The following is a 17,441-nucleotide window of genomic DNA, read 5'->3' on the forward strand; positions in this document are numbered from 1 at the left end:
AGGAAGGAAGGAAGGAAGGAAGGAAGCAAGCAAACAGTAAAATGACTGCTTTAGCAACACATACCCCAGAAGTGGGAGCTTACCTTCCTTTCCGACTTTCCTACAAAGGGACTGAGCAGCCTCCACATTAACTGCATTCTTCCACAGGTGGACTGACTCTCCCACTTACATACCCCACGCATGTGATCCTATACTGACTGGTGTACAACCAGGCACATGACCTAAATTGGCCCAAGAAGATGCTATCCTGGGACTTTTGCTGGAATCTTAAAAAAATAGAATGTCCACCAGGGCCACTAGCTATCTTTGCTACCAGATCGGAGAGACTTTGTGAGAGTAAGACTAAAACAGAACCAAATGATATAGTAAATCTGATTTTTAGTGACACTGTGAGAATACCCTGATCTAATCATATCAGACTTTTCAAATCCCAGACTTTTCAAGCTCTGTGACCTAACGATCTCACTTCTCCTTTTTTTCTTAAGTGTCTTTGAGTTGCCTCTCTGCTAAGCCTTCTCACTAAGCTTACTGAATTCTGGCTCCAAAGCCCTAACATATATTCACATGTAATCATGTATATTGAAGCGTTGGTAAAATGATGAAACCAGGAGAAAACCCAATTGCTTTTCTATGAACATTTAATACACAGTCCATTTGATTAATAAATACTTCATACAGATTGGTTTTCTGTATCTGAGATCTTTGCAGCATGTAAATATGCATCCAAGTCTACATTTCCATTTCTAACATTCTAACAATACTATTAGTCAGTGATCAATAAAATCTGGTTATTACTATGTGTCCTGCACTGAGTTTAGGACTGCCTGTACATGATCTCACTCACTGCTCAGAACAACCAAAGATATAGCAAATATTACTATCTCCATCATCTTATAGGAGAAGAAACAGGGATTTGGGGGTGAAAGTACTTGGCCAAGATCATAAAACTTCTGAGTAGCTGAGCATGGGTCAAAGCAGGAGCTCTGATTCCACAACCTGCACTCTTCTTTTTTTTTTTTTTTTTTTTTGCGGTGCTGGGGATCGAACTCAGGGCCTTGTGCTTGAGAGGCAAGCACCCTACCAGTTGAGCTATCTCCCCAGCCCACAGCTTGCACTCTTAATCACTAGAAACTACTATCCTCAGCTTACTGGAGATATCCTCCTTTAGAAACTATACTTCTTACTAAGGATAAGGAATGTGTTTTCAAAAGCAATGTAAAGGTTTTGCCTACACATTGGAAGTGCCCCAACTGCCAGGATGTACCCGGTCAACAGAGATATGACCCGGGTCAGTGCAAATAATGTTGATGCCTATCAGAAAGGAACAATAAAGCATCTTTAGAGTTTCAAGAAGCCAAATTAGAAGGAGACGAAGGTAAACCAAGTACATACAAATCACCAAATACTATGAAGGCACTTAACTTTTGTGAGTTTATTTGTCAACAGTTATTCATTTTATAGACAAAGAAATTGAAGTTTAGAGAGATTAAGTAACTTGTTGAAGTTCATAGAGCTATTGAATAGATAGGTCAGTAAATCTGCCTAGGTTTTTCTGAAACTAAAATCTATCTTCTTTCATATCTCACAATGCTGGGTGTGACTATAAATACTTGAAGGTAAAGGCACATGAAGGTGGTTATCTAAGGTTCAATCAGGCTGCCTTCTCTCAAGTAAAGGATCTATGGAGCCTAAAATTCTCTAAACATGTATCCAAAAAGGAGTCTGGTATGCTCTAACTAATTGCAAAAGGGGCCTCAAAAATAAAACAAAAGTAAGAAAACATTCCTTTACAGAAGGCATGTACATGGGCACAACCATATGACCCATCAGGAGAAAAAAAATCACACAAACTGAGGGCTCCATCTGGGTCAGTGAAATACATGTCAAAAAATGTCTCCAGACTCCCTGGATATAGTAACAGTGGCCTGTTGGGAAGCTGACTTCATCCCAGTACATCGTCACTACCTTGGTTCTTTACAGAAGACATTTTGTGTCCCTCCACATTTGTCTGATCCTTCCCTCACTACTGCGTGCTTTTCCATCCTTGTCAGCAGTCTGAGGGAGGACAAAGCCCTCGAGCCAAAACTGGGTGGTTTGAGTATTGCTGAAATTTGCAGCCACAGCAAAACCTGATAACTTGATATTAACAAATCATTGTGTCTCTAGTGCATAGATATTTCTGGCACCCAGTGGCTGCCACAAATGAGGTTGACTAGATGGCCTGAGTCCCTATTAGGATAGTCCCTCCCCACTCCTCTCTCCCCCAGGTCTGAACTTGGGACAGTTATAGGACCTTCCAGAATTTGCTGTATCATACCCACCTCTGCTTTTCTCTGCTTTTCCTCTTGCTCTCTTTGCTCCTTCTCCATGCCAACCAGCTTGAGCTTCAGCTCAGACACTTCAGTCAGCAGATCAAGCTTCTGGGTCTCAAGAGATGTGCGACTTAGCAACTCCTGCAAGAAAGTCAGATCTCAAAATCACAAACCCACATTGCAATAAGGACAGCTCTAGCTCCATTTATAGCATGTAAGGCAATATATAAGCTGTATAGAATTGAGACTGCTGCATATGACCTGCAGGTCTATTAGAGATGGGCCAGGGCTGACACTGGGTCATTCAGGGATAGCACAGCTCCTGATATCACCCACTGTGATTTTTGAAAGGCAATTTAAATGACATTTATTAAAACACATGTTTTTCTCCCAGAAAATTTGTTAATTATTTTCAAACAGAGAAAACTAAATCGGTGCTCTCAAAGAACCAACTTTCTCCATCTCTATTTTTAAGGCAAATCAGTAGTTCTTCTCTACCAGACAAACAAAAACTCATGTTAACAATGTACTTTTTTTAAAACCAAAGTTTTAAAATCACCTCCTGGTGATTTTAAATCAATGCTCAATACAATCAATACTCAGCACAGTCTCCAACCAATGAACCCAGATGGGAGTTAGAATAGAAAGTGGATGTTCAATGAGTATTTATTGGATGATTATACAGGAATCTTATTATATGAGATGGATCTTTTCTGAGAAGTATCATAATTACAATTTGGACACTGTGGGATATAAAGAAGAAGACTGTTCTTTCCTGATTGTGAGGAGAGACCAAGAAAGTTATTACTAGTCCTGCCAGTGCTAGAACCATAACTGATTACCACTAGACACCTCAGATCCTTAAAAACAAATCTGTCATAGTATGTACACTTATTAAAAACACTTACTATAAAACAAAGGAGATAGGCAAGAAACCTGCTGAGGGTTACTAGAAATTATAAAGGACCTCAAAAACCAGAAGCATTTCCCAAAGTTCAGGAAAACAGATATTTCCATTGACAAATGGCAATGTCCTGTCACGGTCAAAATCCTGGCACATTGTAGTTCCTGGCAAGGAGAATGTACCTGGCAACCAGGAGAGCAATAGATCAAAGGATTAGACAGCAAAGACACAATATCCTGTTGGGTGCAGTGGTTCACGCCTGTAATCCAAGCAGCTCAGGAGGTTGAGGCAGGAGGATTGAGAGTTCAAAGCTAGCCTCAGCAAAAGCAAGGTGCTAAGCAACTCAGTGAGACGTTGTCTCTAAATAAAATACAAAGTAGGGGTGGGAATGTGGCTTAGTGGTTGAGTGTCCCTGAATTCAATCCCCAGTATCCTCCCCAACCCCACAAAGGACATAATATCCTGCATTGGACTACACATTTTGTATCATCTTGGGCATCTCAACCCCAGTACAACAATGGCAATCTCAATATTTTGACCCAACAGCTTTGATTTCATAGATTTAAAACTGTCCTCAGATTGTGAATCAAACCACAGAGGACACAGTTTGACTTGCATTACATAATTCCACAGGCCAAAGACTGCCAGTGCCTGGAACAAACTGCCCATCTGCTAATCTAAGGGGATGAAAATCTAGAAGCCTGGCAACTCAGCACAATGGGCTCCCTGAACTGAGGAGGCTGTTAGTTCCTGGGCTGGTCATACTGGAAGCTGACTGACAGGGCAGAGGCAGCAGCTCTGCAGAGCCAGAACTGGGTTACTTGGCCACAAGGAGTCAGGCAGATGAGTGTGTCCAACACAATGGAGAATTTGGATTTGTTCAGTGTCGCCTCTGTGCCAGATGCTGCTGGGTGCTTTCACATACATCTTCTTAATAAATCCTCCTAGAAATCTGGCAGTAAATATTAGTATCCCAGTTCTATCAATGAGGAAACAGGCCCACAAAGGGTAAGCAAATCTTTTGGCCAAGGACACATGCTAATCAGTAGCAACATTAGTTTTCAAACCCAAGTCTGTTTGATTCCAGAATTCATTTCTGTCTGAGGTATCACACCATTTCCCAAACAGAGAAAAAGAACAATAATTTTGAGGAAAATAATATATATATTGAAAAAAAGTAATAAGCAAATATTCACTGAGCCTAGGAAATGTTCTCCCAGATTCACAAGATTTCATCACACACAAACTATATACCAGGGTCTGAGCTGAGATAAGGCAGGCTGAAAAGGGCCTTAAGCAGTTCTTCCCTGGATGGAGGGCACACAGAAATTATGAGTTTTCTTGGTCTTGAGTATGAGAATTTCTTAAGAAGTAAGAAATACCACCCATACCACTTATTCTCTTAACCCACTACCCTTCTTCTATCTCCCCCTGACCCCTGCTTTCTACCATCTCATTCTCTATGTCTTTCCATTCTTCCATCTACCTGCCTTATTTAAAAAATGATTTAAGGCAGTTTACAAAATAGATATTTCCAGGTGAAAAAAAAATCCTAAAATTACAGCAGATAGGAATACAAGTTGAACTCAGAATTACAGTTTGTAGAAAACTCATGCTATAAAGTCCTGTGAAAAACTAGGAATGGACTAAAATGCATATGCAAGCTTTCTCGCTGCAAAGGCAAAAGAGAAAAGGAACAACTACACAAATTAAGGTTTACAAGAACAATTACTTCAGAGATCTAAGAAGAAATGTTCTCTAGGAGACTTCATTCATTCATGTTTTTAAATACTTACCAGAAGCCAACACCTAGGTACATCATGTTAAAAACACAACCCCTGTTGATTAAGTGCTGTAAGATGATATTCATGCAATTTTTCTACTGATAAGTATTCGAGATACTGCACTGGTGGAATTCAAAAAAGCTTCAGAATGTGTCTCCCATGAAAGTTAAGAGTCTACTTCCGCTACTGACAAAATCTCTCTAGCTGTTTTAACTACCAGGTTGTAATTGGTCATACCAATATTCTAGTTGATGAGAATAATATTGTAATTGGTACCAATATCCATTCCAATTAGCCATGCCAGTTTTTGAATTGGTCATGCTCACATTGCAAGTGGACATTCCAGTTGGACATACTACTGCTAATTAGAAACCTGGGGTTGCTAATTAATTAATTTATTTATTATGATTCACTAATAATAAAGCTTTGAAATGCTGTCTCCTAGCTTATAACTGTCAGCATATAAGTCTACCTTTCATGATCATCTTCCCCTTGTCCTTGTCAATAAATGTTCTAGTACATGAATTCAAAACAGTTTGTCACAAACCAGTTCTACTTCCCCATCTCCAGATCCGGCAAGGCCCCTTACCACTACTATGTACTGGAATCTCTAAAATGCATAACTTAATACGGACTAACCTACATTCTCAATTACTCCTTCTACTTCAAAAATAAACAAAATAGTGCATTTTTGCACAGTGTGCCATGCTCTTCCCACTCATTTCAAGTGGAGAACACTGTGCTCCCACCAACCCAACTTGCTGAATACTTCTTCTCTGGTTCCGAGACTGCTTCCAGACCACTCTTTGTCTCCATCGATCATCTACATCAACCTCCTCTACTAAGGCAGCACCATTCAGTTATATCGCATTCTCCCCAAATATCCAGAACCAAGACATTCTCTTATTTCCCAGAGCTTAAGATCAATAGCTTTTCTACCTACTTTGGGTACTTTGTGTCTCCTCAGTAGCTTCAACATTGTCGTTAATGACTTTTCTGCTCAGTATCCACACATTGACCTTCTGTTCAGCTTCACAATGAATCTCTGCTCCCACAGGCTTTGTTTCAAGTTCTTTTGGCTTCTCAGCAGCATGGGCAGAGCCTGGTTCTCATTTTTACCAGGAATGTGTTTGCTCTGTTTCTCAAATCCTTAACCTGAAATTCTCTCCACTGGCTACAATCTTCTGACCTTTCAACTGCCCTACTTGCTCACTCAACCTCTACTTTCTTCTTCTGTGACCACTAGTTACTTAGTAACTCGCTGTTTTCCTGGTTTATCAACTTCCTTTAAGCAGTATTTGTCTCCCTATCCACAAGATACCATAAGGTTAGTCATTTCAATTGTACTCATATTTACACCAAAAATTCCTTCACCCAGCTCACCCTGCCCCCAGACCTGATGTGCATTGGTTCATTAGAGCCCAGTTCAACCAAGTCTCAGAGTCTTTTGTTTGTTTCCATTCTCCATGGCCTGATAATTGATAGTGAAAGTCATTTAATGATGCCAAATGGTTTCAATATTCACGCTAATTACAGTCTATCTTCCAATACTACCTGGAAAATATTGTGTTCATCTCTAGTTGATTCCTTTCAAATATTTTCTATTCTCAAGTCCTAAACCCCACAAGGTTACCCCTCTTCTCTTCAAATGATTTCTCCTCATGTTTACTGAAAAGATGAAAACCAACAGATCATTCATTGAATTTTTTCCAGAATCATCTCATTCTTATCTTCTAAATCCCTGTCTTAGAGGTAGCAAGCACACAGCTCCTTTCCAAGGTTAATGTAGCACAACAGCACATGACCATTCTGCATGTCAGGTTCTTTCACTTTTTAGAATTGTTCCCTAGCCCAAAGAGTTTCCAGATTGCACAGAAAAAGTATATATCAAAGAATACAATGCCTCCAGAATTTCCTCCTGAATTGCCCTTCTCACTGACCTTCCTGTCTCTTGCCATTTCTCAGTCTCCAGATTCTCCAGGCATCATCACACGACCTGACGGAACTTAAAGTTATCTTTGACTTTGTCTCCTGGCTTATGGAACTGCTTCTCTCTCTAGTCGGTCACTCAGAATGACTCCCATTCACATAGCCCCAGCCTCCTTCACCTCTGCGCAGCCTTTAAGGAATTCTCAGTAAGCTCTGTACTAGTCTAGGGTAAGACCATCAATCATCCACTCTGACAGGCATCTAATCTCTCCTCACCATCAGCTCCCATTCCTCAGGCTATAAACATGATCAAATTTCTGACATTCTTAAGAAACTCCCCTCTTGACCCTGAATGCCCCTCAAGTTACCACCATCAACTCCCATGTCTCTCCCTGGGTAAGTACATGCTGTGTGTGTTAAGTGCTATGTTTTTCTACCTTTTCCAACCCCTCTTCATAACTAAGTTCTTAAAATAATCTACCTCTGCTGCCTCATCTTCTCAACAAGATAGCCTGCCTGAAATCTGGTTTCTGCCTTCACAAGCAGGGTACAGAAATAGTTCTGGTTTTGGGAACCAATATCCAAATTTTCAGAAGCAACAATGAAAATGACAGGTTGCTCTGACATTAAACTCTCTTTCCTTGATGAGAAAGGCGATGTATTTGTCCTTCTGGAAGAGGTTAGTGGTAGTGGTGAAGTGCAGGCAAACTGACTTATGCTTTTTGGCTCTTAACAGATTCCACTTCATCAACTGGTATAAGATACTCCTTGCCATCCCATCTTCCCTGTTCCAGGTTTTCCTGGCCTTTCTTTTTTCCTCTCCGTCTCTTCTGCTATACTTTAAGGAAAACATTCATGACTCTCTAGTTCTCATCCTCAGGACTGGCTCAGATCTGGATCCAGTCTACTTTTCTGGAGCACTGACATCCTCCCCAAGTAAGGTTTGCCCCACAGTCAGGCATCTTGACTTTCAGGGTGTAATCCTGCTGGGAATCTCCAGGAGTCCTGCAGCTACCATGTTGTGTGGGGAGGTGTGGGGCGGCAGGGGGCTGAGGATAAGGGGCAAAGGTTTCATAAACAACATTCTGCTTGCTCCTAATTGTTTCAAGGTTTCCTGTAGGGATGAGGAGGGAGGGGTATGGTAGGTTTGTTTCACTTACTATGAAGGATCATGAAACTGGCTAATGATGCCTCAGGAAAAACAGTGGACAAAATTATCACTCACTTCTCTCACTTCACCACTACTACTAATCTATTCCAGAAGGACAAATACATCTCCTTTCTCAGAGATGAAAGAAAGTTTACATCTTAGAGCAACTCACCATTTCCTTTTGCCCAAGCTCAGGCTCTGACTGGAGCTGATAAAAAGAATTTGCCTTTCAACTTATTCTCTCTTTAAAAGGCCACATGTTGAAGCAATTACCTCCATCTTTAAGTGTGGAATATGACCCAGGGAATTACTGACCAATGACAGAGCACTACGACCAGACTGGCAATCTGAAACTAGAATGAAATAATAGGCCATGGAAAGACATGAAAGAAAATATGTTCCTTTGCCCTTTGATGCAAAAGGCCTGAGTCTTGCCGGGAAGTCTGAATCATGAGTAACACTGTGCGGAGAAGAAGTGCTTACAGTTAATGAAAGTTTGAGTTCAGATTCAATCTCCACTAACTAAACCATCTTTCTGAACCTCAGTCTCACCTGTAAACCACCTTGCTGTGGTTTAGAGACCCAATATCAAATAAGATAAACAAGAAAAAAACTTATTTGTCTTGCTGTGGTTTAGAGACCCAATATCAAATAAGATAAACATGAAAAAAACTTGTTATTTGTGCCTCATAAATCTCCCAGAGGGAGTTTTAGGGAATATTTGGGAAATGCCTACTTTCTTCACACATGACTCAGTGTCTTACCTCCTTGGACAGATCTGTGCTTCTTCTAGATCATGTACATGGATCTGTTTAATATTCTCTCTGAGAAACACCTCTTTACTAGCCAGGCACTGAGCAAGTGTCCTAGGTCCCATAATCCCCTGCTCAATGTCTTGACTTGTACAGGTCATTTGCATGATAGTATATTTTTAGAATACAAGAATAATTCTACAATTCTAGGTGGTAATCGAGTTGGGTGATGTAAAGTCCACATTGAATCCTTGTATCTACAATTAAGAAAAACATGTTCATTGACCTTCCCAGATCAACTGCCAGTAATCAGTTTTGGAAGCTCATGTCCACTGATCCAATCTCCTACACTTGTCACTCTGCGCACTTCACCTAAAGGCATCCAGAGCAATGAAGCTGACTAAAACCAGACACTCTAGGTCAATGGGAGATCTGAAACAGAGGCCGGTGTCACCCAAAGTTTCCCACAGCAATTAGGTAGTATCCTCACAAAGAAAGGGAGGTTTTCCTTTTGGCACTGAATATCATTTCTGTTCTTGATGTTAACTATATCTGTAAATAGCCAGTTACTGGGGAAAATGTTCCATGTTGCTGACAGCCCTTTGTAAAACCTCTGATCCACCAGGTGCCATGAGATTCTTCCCTGAGATCATCTCCTCTGGAGAAGGGTCAGTGATCAAGGCAGAGGAGCTCCACTGCAGGAACAAACTGGACCTCAGAAAACTCACAAAGGTCACTTCAGAAAAAGCCACCAGGGACCTGAAATATACCAACAGACCCAGATGAGCCTTTCCAGATACAGAGATTTTGTCACCAGCACAGTCTGAGCATCATGAGAAAGTCACTGAATCGGCCTATATTCCTGGGGTGCAATTCTGGGCCCTGGCTTCATTGTGTAGCTGGGCAATGTGCAGACACACTCAAGGACCAGAGACAGTTCCCATCAATGCCTCCACCCCAAGAGCTCTATATCCCTGCCCAGATAGTCCTAGACCAATGAAGCTGACTCAGGTTGTCCCCCACTTAAAGACCCATATATACATTTCCTGAGAAATGTCTTCTCTTAATGGGGAAAGTTTCCTGGGAAAGCCAGACATGCTCAACGAGTCTGAGACCATAATCTGAGAAGATACTTCTGCAGACAGTTCTCAGGCATACTCAGAGCTTCCCACGCTGAACCCAGAGAAGGATTGCAGACAAGACATTTCACCCTCAACTGTGTCCCCAGTCTATGCGCTGCTCATGTGTACCTGCCCCTGTGCTGACTCTTTGTTTCTGGTATGCCTGTCTAACCTCAAGAGGGGATTTCATGCTCTCTCCTTCTAGAGGTTGAATGAGTTCAAATGAAGATGAAAATGGCTGGGAGCTTGGAGATGAGCAATGAGCAGGGACTAGGCTCATGAGTTGGGTGGGAGACTAACTCTTCATTTTGGGTTCCTGAAGAGGTTGACACTGGGGATGAGAGCAGCTATGTGATGGGCCTGCTGGAACCTGTCTGAGTACAGGGTTTGGGCTATGCTCATTTGAGGTTCCTTAAGTCCCCCAGTGATATTTCAGTCAGCAAAGGCAGTAAAGTCTAGAGTAGATTTTAGATTGGAGGCTTGCATGCTAGTCTTCACCCATAGATGTGTAATCTGATTCGCACAGCATTTTTAGTTGTCAATATATAAAAATAGACATCTTTAAATCTTTAATTCTGGACTCTGAGCTTTTTGTGGAAAACAGGACTACCGAGGATTATATGGCCTATACAGGCAGTTAACTAGAGCTGAACAGTAGCTGCCACCATTAGGAGGCATTCAATGTGCAGGATATCAGAAGCAGCATCCCTAGGGATGTACTATGTCTGCAGGCAGTCAGAAGGACCCATTGGAGACAGGAAAAGGACCTCATTCAGAGTGATAGGCCAGGCTTGGCTCAGGGCAGGAATTATCTGAGGCTCGCAGAATGAGGCAATTATTTGCCTCCATTCTCTGCCCCTAGGCTATGAGTCATTCTTGCTCCTAACACCAGAAGCCAAGAGCCCTACAGCTCAGTATATCTCAGCCAATTTGGACAGGTCTCTGCCTGCCCCCAGTTCTAGGCTACAGATGGCATTGCATTAGGATTGTGGTACAAGAATCAAGAATCTTTACAAATAGCATCAAACAGATTTCAAGAAGACAATAGCATGTGCAAAAAACTTGTGACACTCAAATGTGTCCCATGACTTAAACTCACAATGTGTCAACAAATTTTACCTTTGAAAGATTGAGAGAACACAATGAAAGCTTCTGAGCACAAAATTAACTCAGTCGAGCTCAGGAAAATCTTTAAAACCCAAAAGTAGTAAATAAAGAGGTATCATATTCCCAAATATATCAGGTCTCAACATTCACTTCGAAGGCACAGTCAAATAAATGATGATACCTCACTCATTGCACACAAGAAAGAAGATCTAGAAAAAAACAGATACAAAGGAAATTGATCTTAAGATGTTTTAAAAAGTCTAAAATGCCATCCATGGGGTAATGCCAGCCACTCTCCATGTGGTGCTGGGCACCTACATCAGACTACTTAACACAGAGACTCTGAGGATGGAGTAGAAACACTGCCAAAGAGAGATGCACAGCAGTCCAGAAGAGAATCCAGGGCAGCCAGGCAGATAACTCAGGCACTACAATGCAGTCATTCTCTGACCTCTGATTATGTGGTTACTCACCAGACACCAAGTTCCTGAAATATCAACCTTCTGACATTTTTCTCACGTGTTCCTTTCTGCATTCAAACTTTTGTGGTTTCTTTTTGGATTGTTCACAACACTCCCTCATCTTCCTCCCTTATCCTCCCCACCTCAAAACCACACTTGTGCAGACTTGAAAATACAATCTAGAGAGATATTTTATGCATTCTTCATGAAAATGCTCCCCTCTCACTTGAGATTTTTTCCCATCTATTTTTCCCATTATTTTCTTTCCTGAGTCTTCAAAAGAAATATTCAGCAATGACAACAACAAAAGAACTGACTCCTTTTGCTACTCAGATTTTCAGGGACTATTGTAAGCAAAAGAAATGGAATATGAATCTAAAAAGAAAACCAAATGGAGCCAAGAATAGGTTAACTTATTAATTGGTTATGAAAAGATAAGCTAGCAATTGTTGAAACTAGTTTTTATGAAGACATATGCATACAAATACTGACTTCCCTTGTTTTTTTTTCCCTTTAAGTTCTTCAAATGAAACACTAGAACTAAGATGTTTTATTTTAAGACAAAAGGTAAAATCCAAAGCCTGTGTTTATTACTAAATTGTCAAGAAACATTTTAATTTTAGGCTGATCTTAAAAGCTGGAGCTTGAGGGAAAAGTTTATAAGCAGTTATCTACTTGAATCCACCCACTTTAAAGAAATGATTTTTGTTTTTTAAAGAAATGGTGAGTGCCTTTAATATGCCAAGTACCATATTGGGAGTTACAAAGCAAATACACATAAACTTCAGGAATGGTTTAATTTTAAAAATAACTGAAAATTCAAAGAGTGATTTAATTTAAGTAAAACTGTTAATAGATTTAATTTAAATATCTAATTAGCATCTCAATCGAATCTGAAAAGACTTGATAAAAATTCAGCATCCTTTTGTAATGACTTGAGCTCATTTTACAATAGAGTAAAACTATTCAGGAAAAGAATGGTTAAGTCAATTGACTGAAAAAAAAACTACTGTAAATGACAGTAAGGATGACTATACAGCAAAATTTTTAAAAGGGAAACAAGTCACTATGTGCTATTAATCACACAAAACCTGAAAGCACAATTGTATCTGTGTGTGACCACAGTTTTGTAAATGATGTGAACACATAATAAACACATTATGGAAAATTAGGAAAGAAGAGGACATTATTTGAACATTAGGGAAGCAGCTAATTTTTTTTTCATTTTGATGCCTATTAAATTATATTAAGATGCTATTTATGTAATAACTTGTATCAAAGAAAACTACAGAATGAGAGAGTAAAATGAGAGTGGCAAAAGAGCAGAAAATAAGCTGACAAATTGACATTCTAAAACCCCAGATGCCACTAGCAGTTGAACTGTGGTTCCTGTGATAAGATGAGGGTGGCGCAGCCAGTGAAGCTCACAGTACCAGGCCTAGAGAAAGTGTGGCCTGGGAATCCGTCTAACCAGCTCAGCAGGTTATTCTGCCCAGGCCAGCCCTTCCCCACCCTCACTCTCAGGCTGGTTTCACCTGCTGTCTAAACACTGCACACTGAGTAGCCAGACGCACCTCCAGGCAGGATGGGAAAATAAGCAGAGCACTTCTGGGTTTTAACACATGAGCTGATTCAAGCCCAGTGTCCTTCCATTCCACCTGACCTTACCTGTTGAAGCATTTCTTCAGCAGCATTGAGTTTCACCTGGTGTCCTTCCAGACACACTTCTAGGTCCCGAATCTTCTCTCCTTGAGCTTCCACTTGGTCTGTGAGAACACTCACCTGTTCCAGGAAATAAAGCAACAGTAGAGTAGCAGGCACTGTATGGAAGCAAAGTTTCCCCACTGTGTGTGCGCAGTGAAAGTGCAACACTGACTCATGAGCAAGGGAGGGAGAGTTTTCTTTTAGATGAGTGGAAGTTGGGGGAAGTGTCCTGGATGAAGGCAACACTAGCTGGATTCTTACCTTACCAGGGAGTCTCAGTCAATGACTATATGATGTTGATCACATTCCTGCTCTTGACAGACTTCAGAGAAAAGCACCCAACAGCCAGCAGAGCTGCCTCTGGGCTGGACTCCTGCTCCTGATTCCTCTAATAGGGCAGTGCGACCTCAAGGCATATCTCAGCTGGCTTGCCAGGGCTCCTGCCACCTCATGTGGAAGAGCAATCTAAACCTCTGTGGAAACCAACCAATGACCTAAGCTCTCTCTTAAGGGTGTGAGGACTGCTCACCTATCAGGCAAGTGTTTTGAAGTAATTAAGGAATGTGGGACACAAAGGGCATGTATTAGCACTGACAAAACTTGGCTCCAGAAAGGTTTTTGTGCTTCACAGGCCAAAACATGACTCTAAGTCATACATATACAGAAGCCACATTGCACATACAGGGCAGAAAAGAGTCATTTTTCTGAGGAACCCTGAGATTCTCTGTTGGAAACATTAATAAAAACCCACTTATAATAAGTAATTTAAATTTAAATTATGTCCTAAATACATACTGTGAGGGTTTCATAGCCTTCTCTATTAGCAAACTATCCCAGAGTACTCCCTTTCTTTTCTTTTCTTTTCTGCTTCTCCCCCTTTCTTCTCTTTTTTCTTTTCTTTTATTAAGAGATAGCTCAAATCAGGAAGAGGAAGGGAGAGAATAGTGGCCTCCCAAAAGCAAAGCAATCAATAGTAGGTAACACTTTTGGGGTGGAGTCATTGTTGTTCACAAATAGATTATTCTAAATTATTTCTCAATCTATAATGGAATGATAGATGGCGCATGAAAGAGATAATGTGAGTTCATTTATAAGTGTTTAAATAAACTTTATGAATTAGAAAGTTTCCATTTAAAAGAAATGAATCTAAATTAACAGGTCTTAATCCTTCCATTTCTATGCTCCCAAATAATGAATGAATTATTGAAACATAGTTCTGATGTTGATGCATAGCATGCTAACATTTCAACTTTAATTAAAAAATTGGGCTCCTCTGTCAACTAGGCCCATCTTAAAACAATAAACCTTTTTGTGTTTTTGTTACTTGTCTGTTTTTTATTCTTGTTTGACATTTCAACTACTAACTCCACTTTCAAAAGAGTAGGATTCTGAGGGATGGGTTCTGCTCTCTGGAATCAGAGTTCCTGTTTGGAAAGTATATTTTATGGTTAATACCATTATGAGGATTAACACCTATGTGGCTACACCATGCCTCGGGGCCATGTGCTGGTGGTATCCTGAGGAATAATATACAGTCTCCAGAATTCTGTAGCTCATAGCACAGCTGCACATAGACTAAAGGGATCTTGAGACCACTACACTAAGTAATGTGAATGGTGAAGTGTAGAAAATTGGCACAAAACATAACGATCCTAGAATGTGACCTTCATTCAATAAAGAGAAATACATTTTGAGCCTCTTCTACATACTACACATAATATTAGGTAAAGGGAGATATAAAAGTAGGGGGGAAAAGGGATGAAAATCTTTGCCTTAAAGGAATTACACTATAATTTAGATAAAGATTTTTATTTTGCTTTTAATTAATCCTAGAAGCAAAATATTTTGTTATGTGTGTTTGTCCTGTGTTCTACAAATAGAAAAGTAAACAGGAACACATCCTGGACCAAGGACTCCAATCAATTCAATCTGGCTAAACTGCTGTGGGAATTAAGCAAGAGGCTGTACCCAACTGAGGATCTGTCTAACCAACTCCAGTAGGCTACCAGGAAACAAGAACAGGAGTAAACACATAAGAGCTTCTCTCAGAGTCTGTCCACAAGTTTGCCCAGAAACCACGGGGGTCATCTTCTGCTTCCTGGTAAGTAGCTTCCCAACTGTGTTAAGATTATTTTAATAGAGATTATTCAAGAAATTTTTAAAAAATGGACATAATAGCATTATTACACAGGACTTCTTTATTAAATTATAATCCTTTCTAAATAGAAACGTGTTATTTCAATCACAAAGGGTCCCAGTTCAAAAGTTTGCAATTTCATACTGTTTACTACAAAATTCTAAATTGGATACTTTTTCATTAATCATGTCATTAGGATGGAGTTTCAAATTACACATGCTTCAAAACATCTGGGCTGTAAAATCCAGCCCTGCTACTCTCTGAAGGTGGCTCCCAACCCCCTTTCTTCATAGTAGGGACTGTATATACGATGGCCCTTGCTGTTCTTCCTGCACACTAAGTGTGCTCCTGCCTCAGTGTGTGGGTTGGACTGACCCCTGCCTCTGCAGGAATGTATTTCTCCAGGTATCAGCACAGCTCGCCTCTTAGTGTTCTCCTGACAGGGAGGTCTTCCCTGACTTCCTTATCTGGCTTTACTTTTCTCCCAAATACCTAACACCACCATAAATATTTTATGTATTGGTTTGTTATTATTATCCTCTCCCTACCCCATCCCACCCTCTGCCTCTCTTTCTCTCTCTACAAGAACAGGGACTTGATCTGTTTTGTTCACTTGTATATCCAGCACCTAAAACTTGTCTGACAAGATAAGTTGTAGATACTCAATTATTTTATAATGAATGAGTTATTTTAAAATCACTGAAATGAAAAGAACAAAACTAAGGTGCAAATCCCCTCCATTCCACCCCAGTCTTATTTATTACCCTTGAAGTTTTTTAAGGAGCTGTGATTAAGATATTAATCTTTATTTTCTCAAACTTGTCAATTAATGTCTGATACATAACAGACCTCAAAGCTTGCTAAATTGATTTATGTATTTGAGGCTAACACAGCAGAGCTCTTCCTTCAGTAGTAGCCTTCCTGTAAGAATGCCTAACTTCATATAGTACCAAGGAACACAAGCTTTCAGAAGTAAGAAAGTTTCTTTGGCTTGCTTTCTCTGTGAGAAGTTTAGGAGTTCCTCTCTTTGAAGCAAGAGAGCCATCAAAGGCTTAGCCCATGTTACCAGCTCCAGGGCATTTGGCATCAATGTGATCAGTATAGATTTAGCTTCAGACACTTAGGACTTGATTACCCTGAGGCCTCCATCACTCTCAGACATTTTATTAGTGACATGAGGATGTATCTCATCTCCCTTACAAGACTGTGATCCTGAGGACAGGGCCCGTTTTGTTCATTCTTAGCACCAGGTAATCAACCTGACCACAGGGCTTCGAGTGTGTAGAGGCAGGAGCTCAGTGATGAATGATATAAATGAATGAATTCACAGTCCACCACAAGTCAGCTAAATTGTGCCCACAGTTACTTTCTACTTTTAGAAAAAGTCTGTTTGTAAAACATACTCTGAGAGCAGGAGTACTCCAACAGAGAAAGCCCCTATCACTTGGGGAAGATAAAGAGCTGCAGATAACAGGTATACTGGTTCTATCCAAAAGCACCCACCTGTAATATGAGGGACTCCTTATCTCCTTCTAGACGTGCCAGGCGTTCCTGGTAGGTTTCATTACTAGCAGCACCGTGGTGATTTGCCTGGGACTAAAGATGGGGGAAGAATACAATTACAAAGTTAGAAAATCATTACCTGCTTCCAAATGGAGTGTGCAATGTATGCAATTTGGTAGGACAGTTTCATTGATTATATGAGCAAAACCATCTACCAAAACAGGAAGCCACAGATTACAAAACTACTACAAGGAGGAGCAGACCACATGCCACTGAAAGGTGTGTTCCTTGGAAGTGGTGCAACCACCCTGATGACCTCACCCTTGGCCTGGAGGCCTCCACGGAGCTCCAGGCCAGCAATGCTTGACTTGACTGGACGTGCTGGGTCTGGTTCAGCTAGAGGCACAGCCTGCCAGAGTCAGAGCAACACTGAGGGTCTACTCTTTTTCAGTTTGGCACTGGGGATTGAACCCAGGGGTGCTTTACCACTGAGCTACATCCCATCCCTTTTATTTTTTGATACAGGGTTTCACTAAGTTGCTTAAGGTCTTGCTAATTTGCCAAGGTTGGCCTTAGA

At 40.6% G+C, this 17,441-nt stretch overlaps 1 protein-coding gene and 1 long non-coding RNA gene across 21 annotated transcripts in view; one reads left to right on the forward strand and one right to left on the reverse strand.

The window, feature by feature from the left end:
• Ppfibp2 (PPFIA binding protein 2) overlaps nt 1–17,441 on the reverse strand; it is a 149,066-nt gene that overhangs the window by 47,855 nt on the left and 83,770 nt on the right. For 17 of the 20 annotated variants that reach the window (XM_047516138.1, XM_047516128.1, XM_047516124.1 and 14 more), the window contains 3 exons: nt 16,865–16,957; nt 13,189–13,302; nt 2,322–2,453 (listed from right to left, as the gene is read on the reverse strand). In XM_047516138.1, coding sequence (XP_047372094.1) covers nt 2,322–2,453; nt 13,189–13,302; nt 16,865–16,957 — 339 coding nt within the window. Of the gene's footprint in view, nt 1–2,321; nt 2,454–5,943; nt 6,214–13,188; nt 13,303–13,485; nt 13,681–16,864; nt 16,958–17,441 lie in introns of those variants that run through there. The other 3 variants (XM_047516141.1, XM_047516140.1, XM_047516142.1) reach the window with 3 other exon arrangements.
• The window catches only part of LOC124958266 (uncharacterized), a 62,489-nt gene continuing 60,289 nt past the window's right edge, over nt 15,242–17,441 (forward strand). Inside the window, exon 1 of the long non-coding RNA XR_007103859.1 lies at nt 15,242–15,325. This is a non-coding gene — a long non-coding RNA (uncharacterized LOC124958266). The remainder of the gene's footprint in view (nt 15,326–17,441) is intronic.

This window comes from Sciurus carolinensis, chromosome 11 (genome assembly GCF_902686445.1).
Source record: "Sciurus carolinensis chromosome 11, mSciCar1.2, whole genome shotgun sequence".
NCBI classification, from domain to species: Eukaryota; Metazoa; Chordata; class Mammalia; order Rodentia; family Sciuridae; genus Sciurus; species Sciurus carolinensis.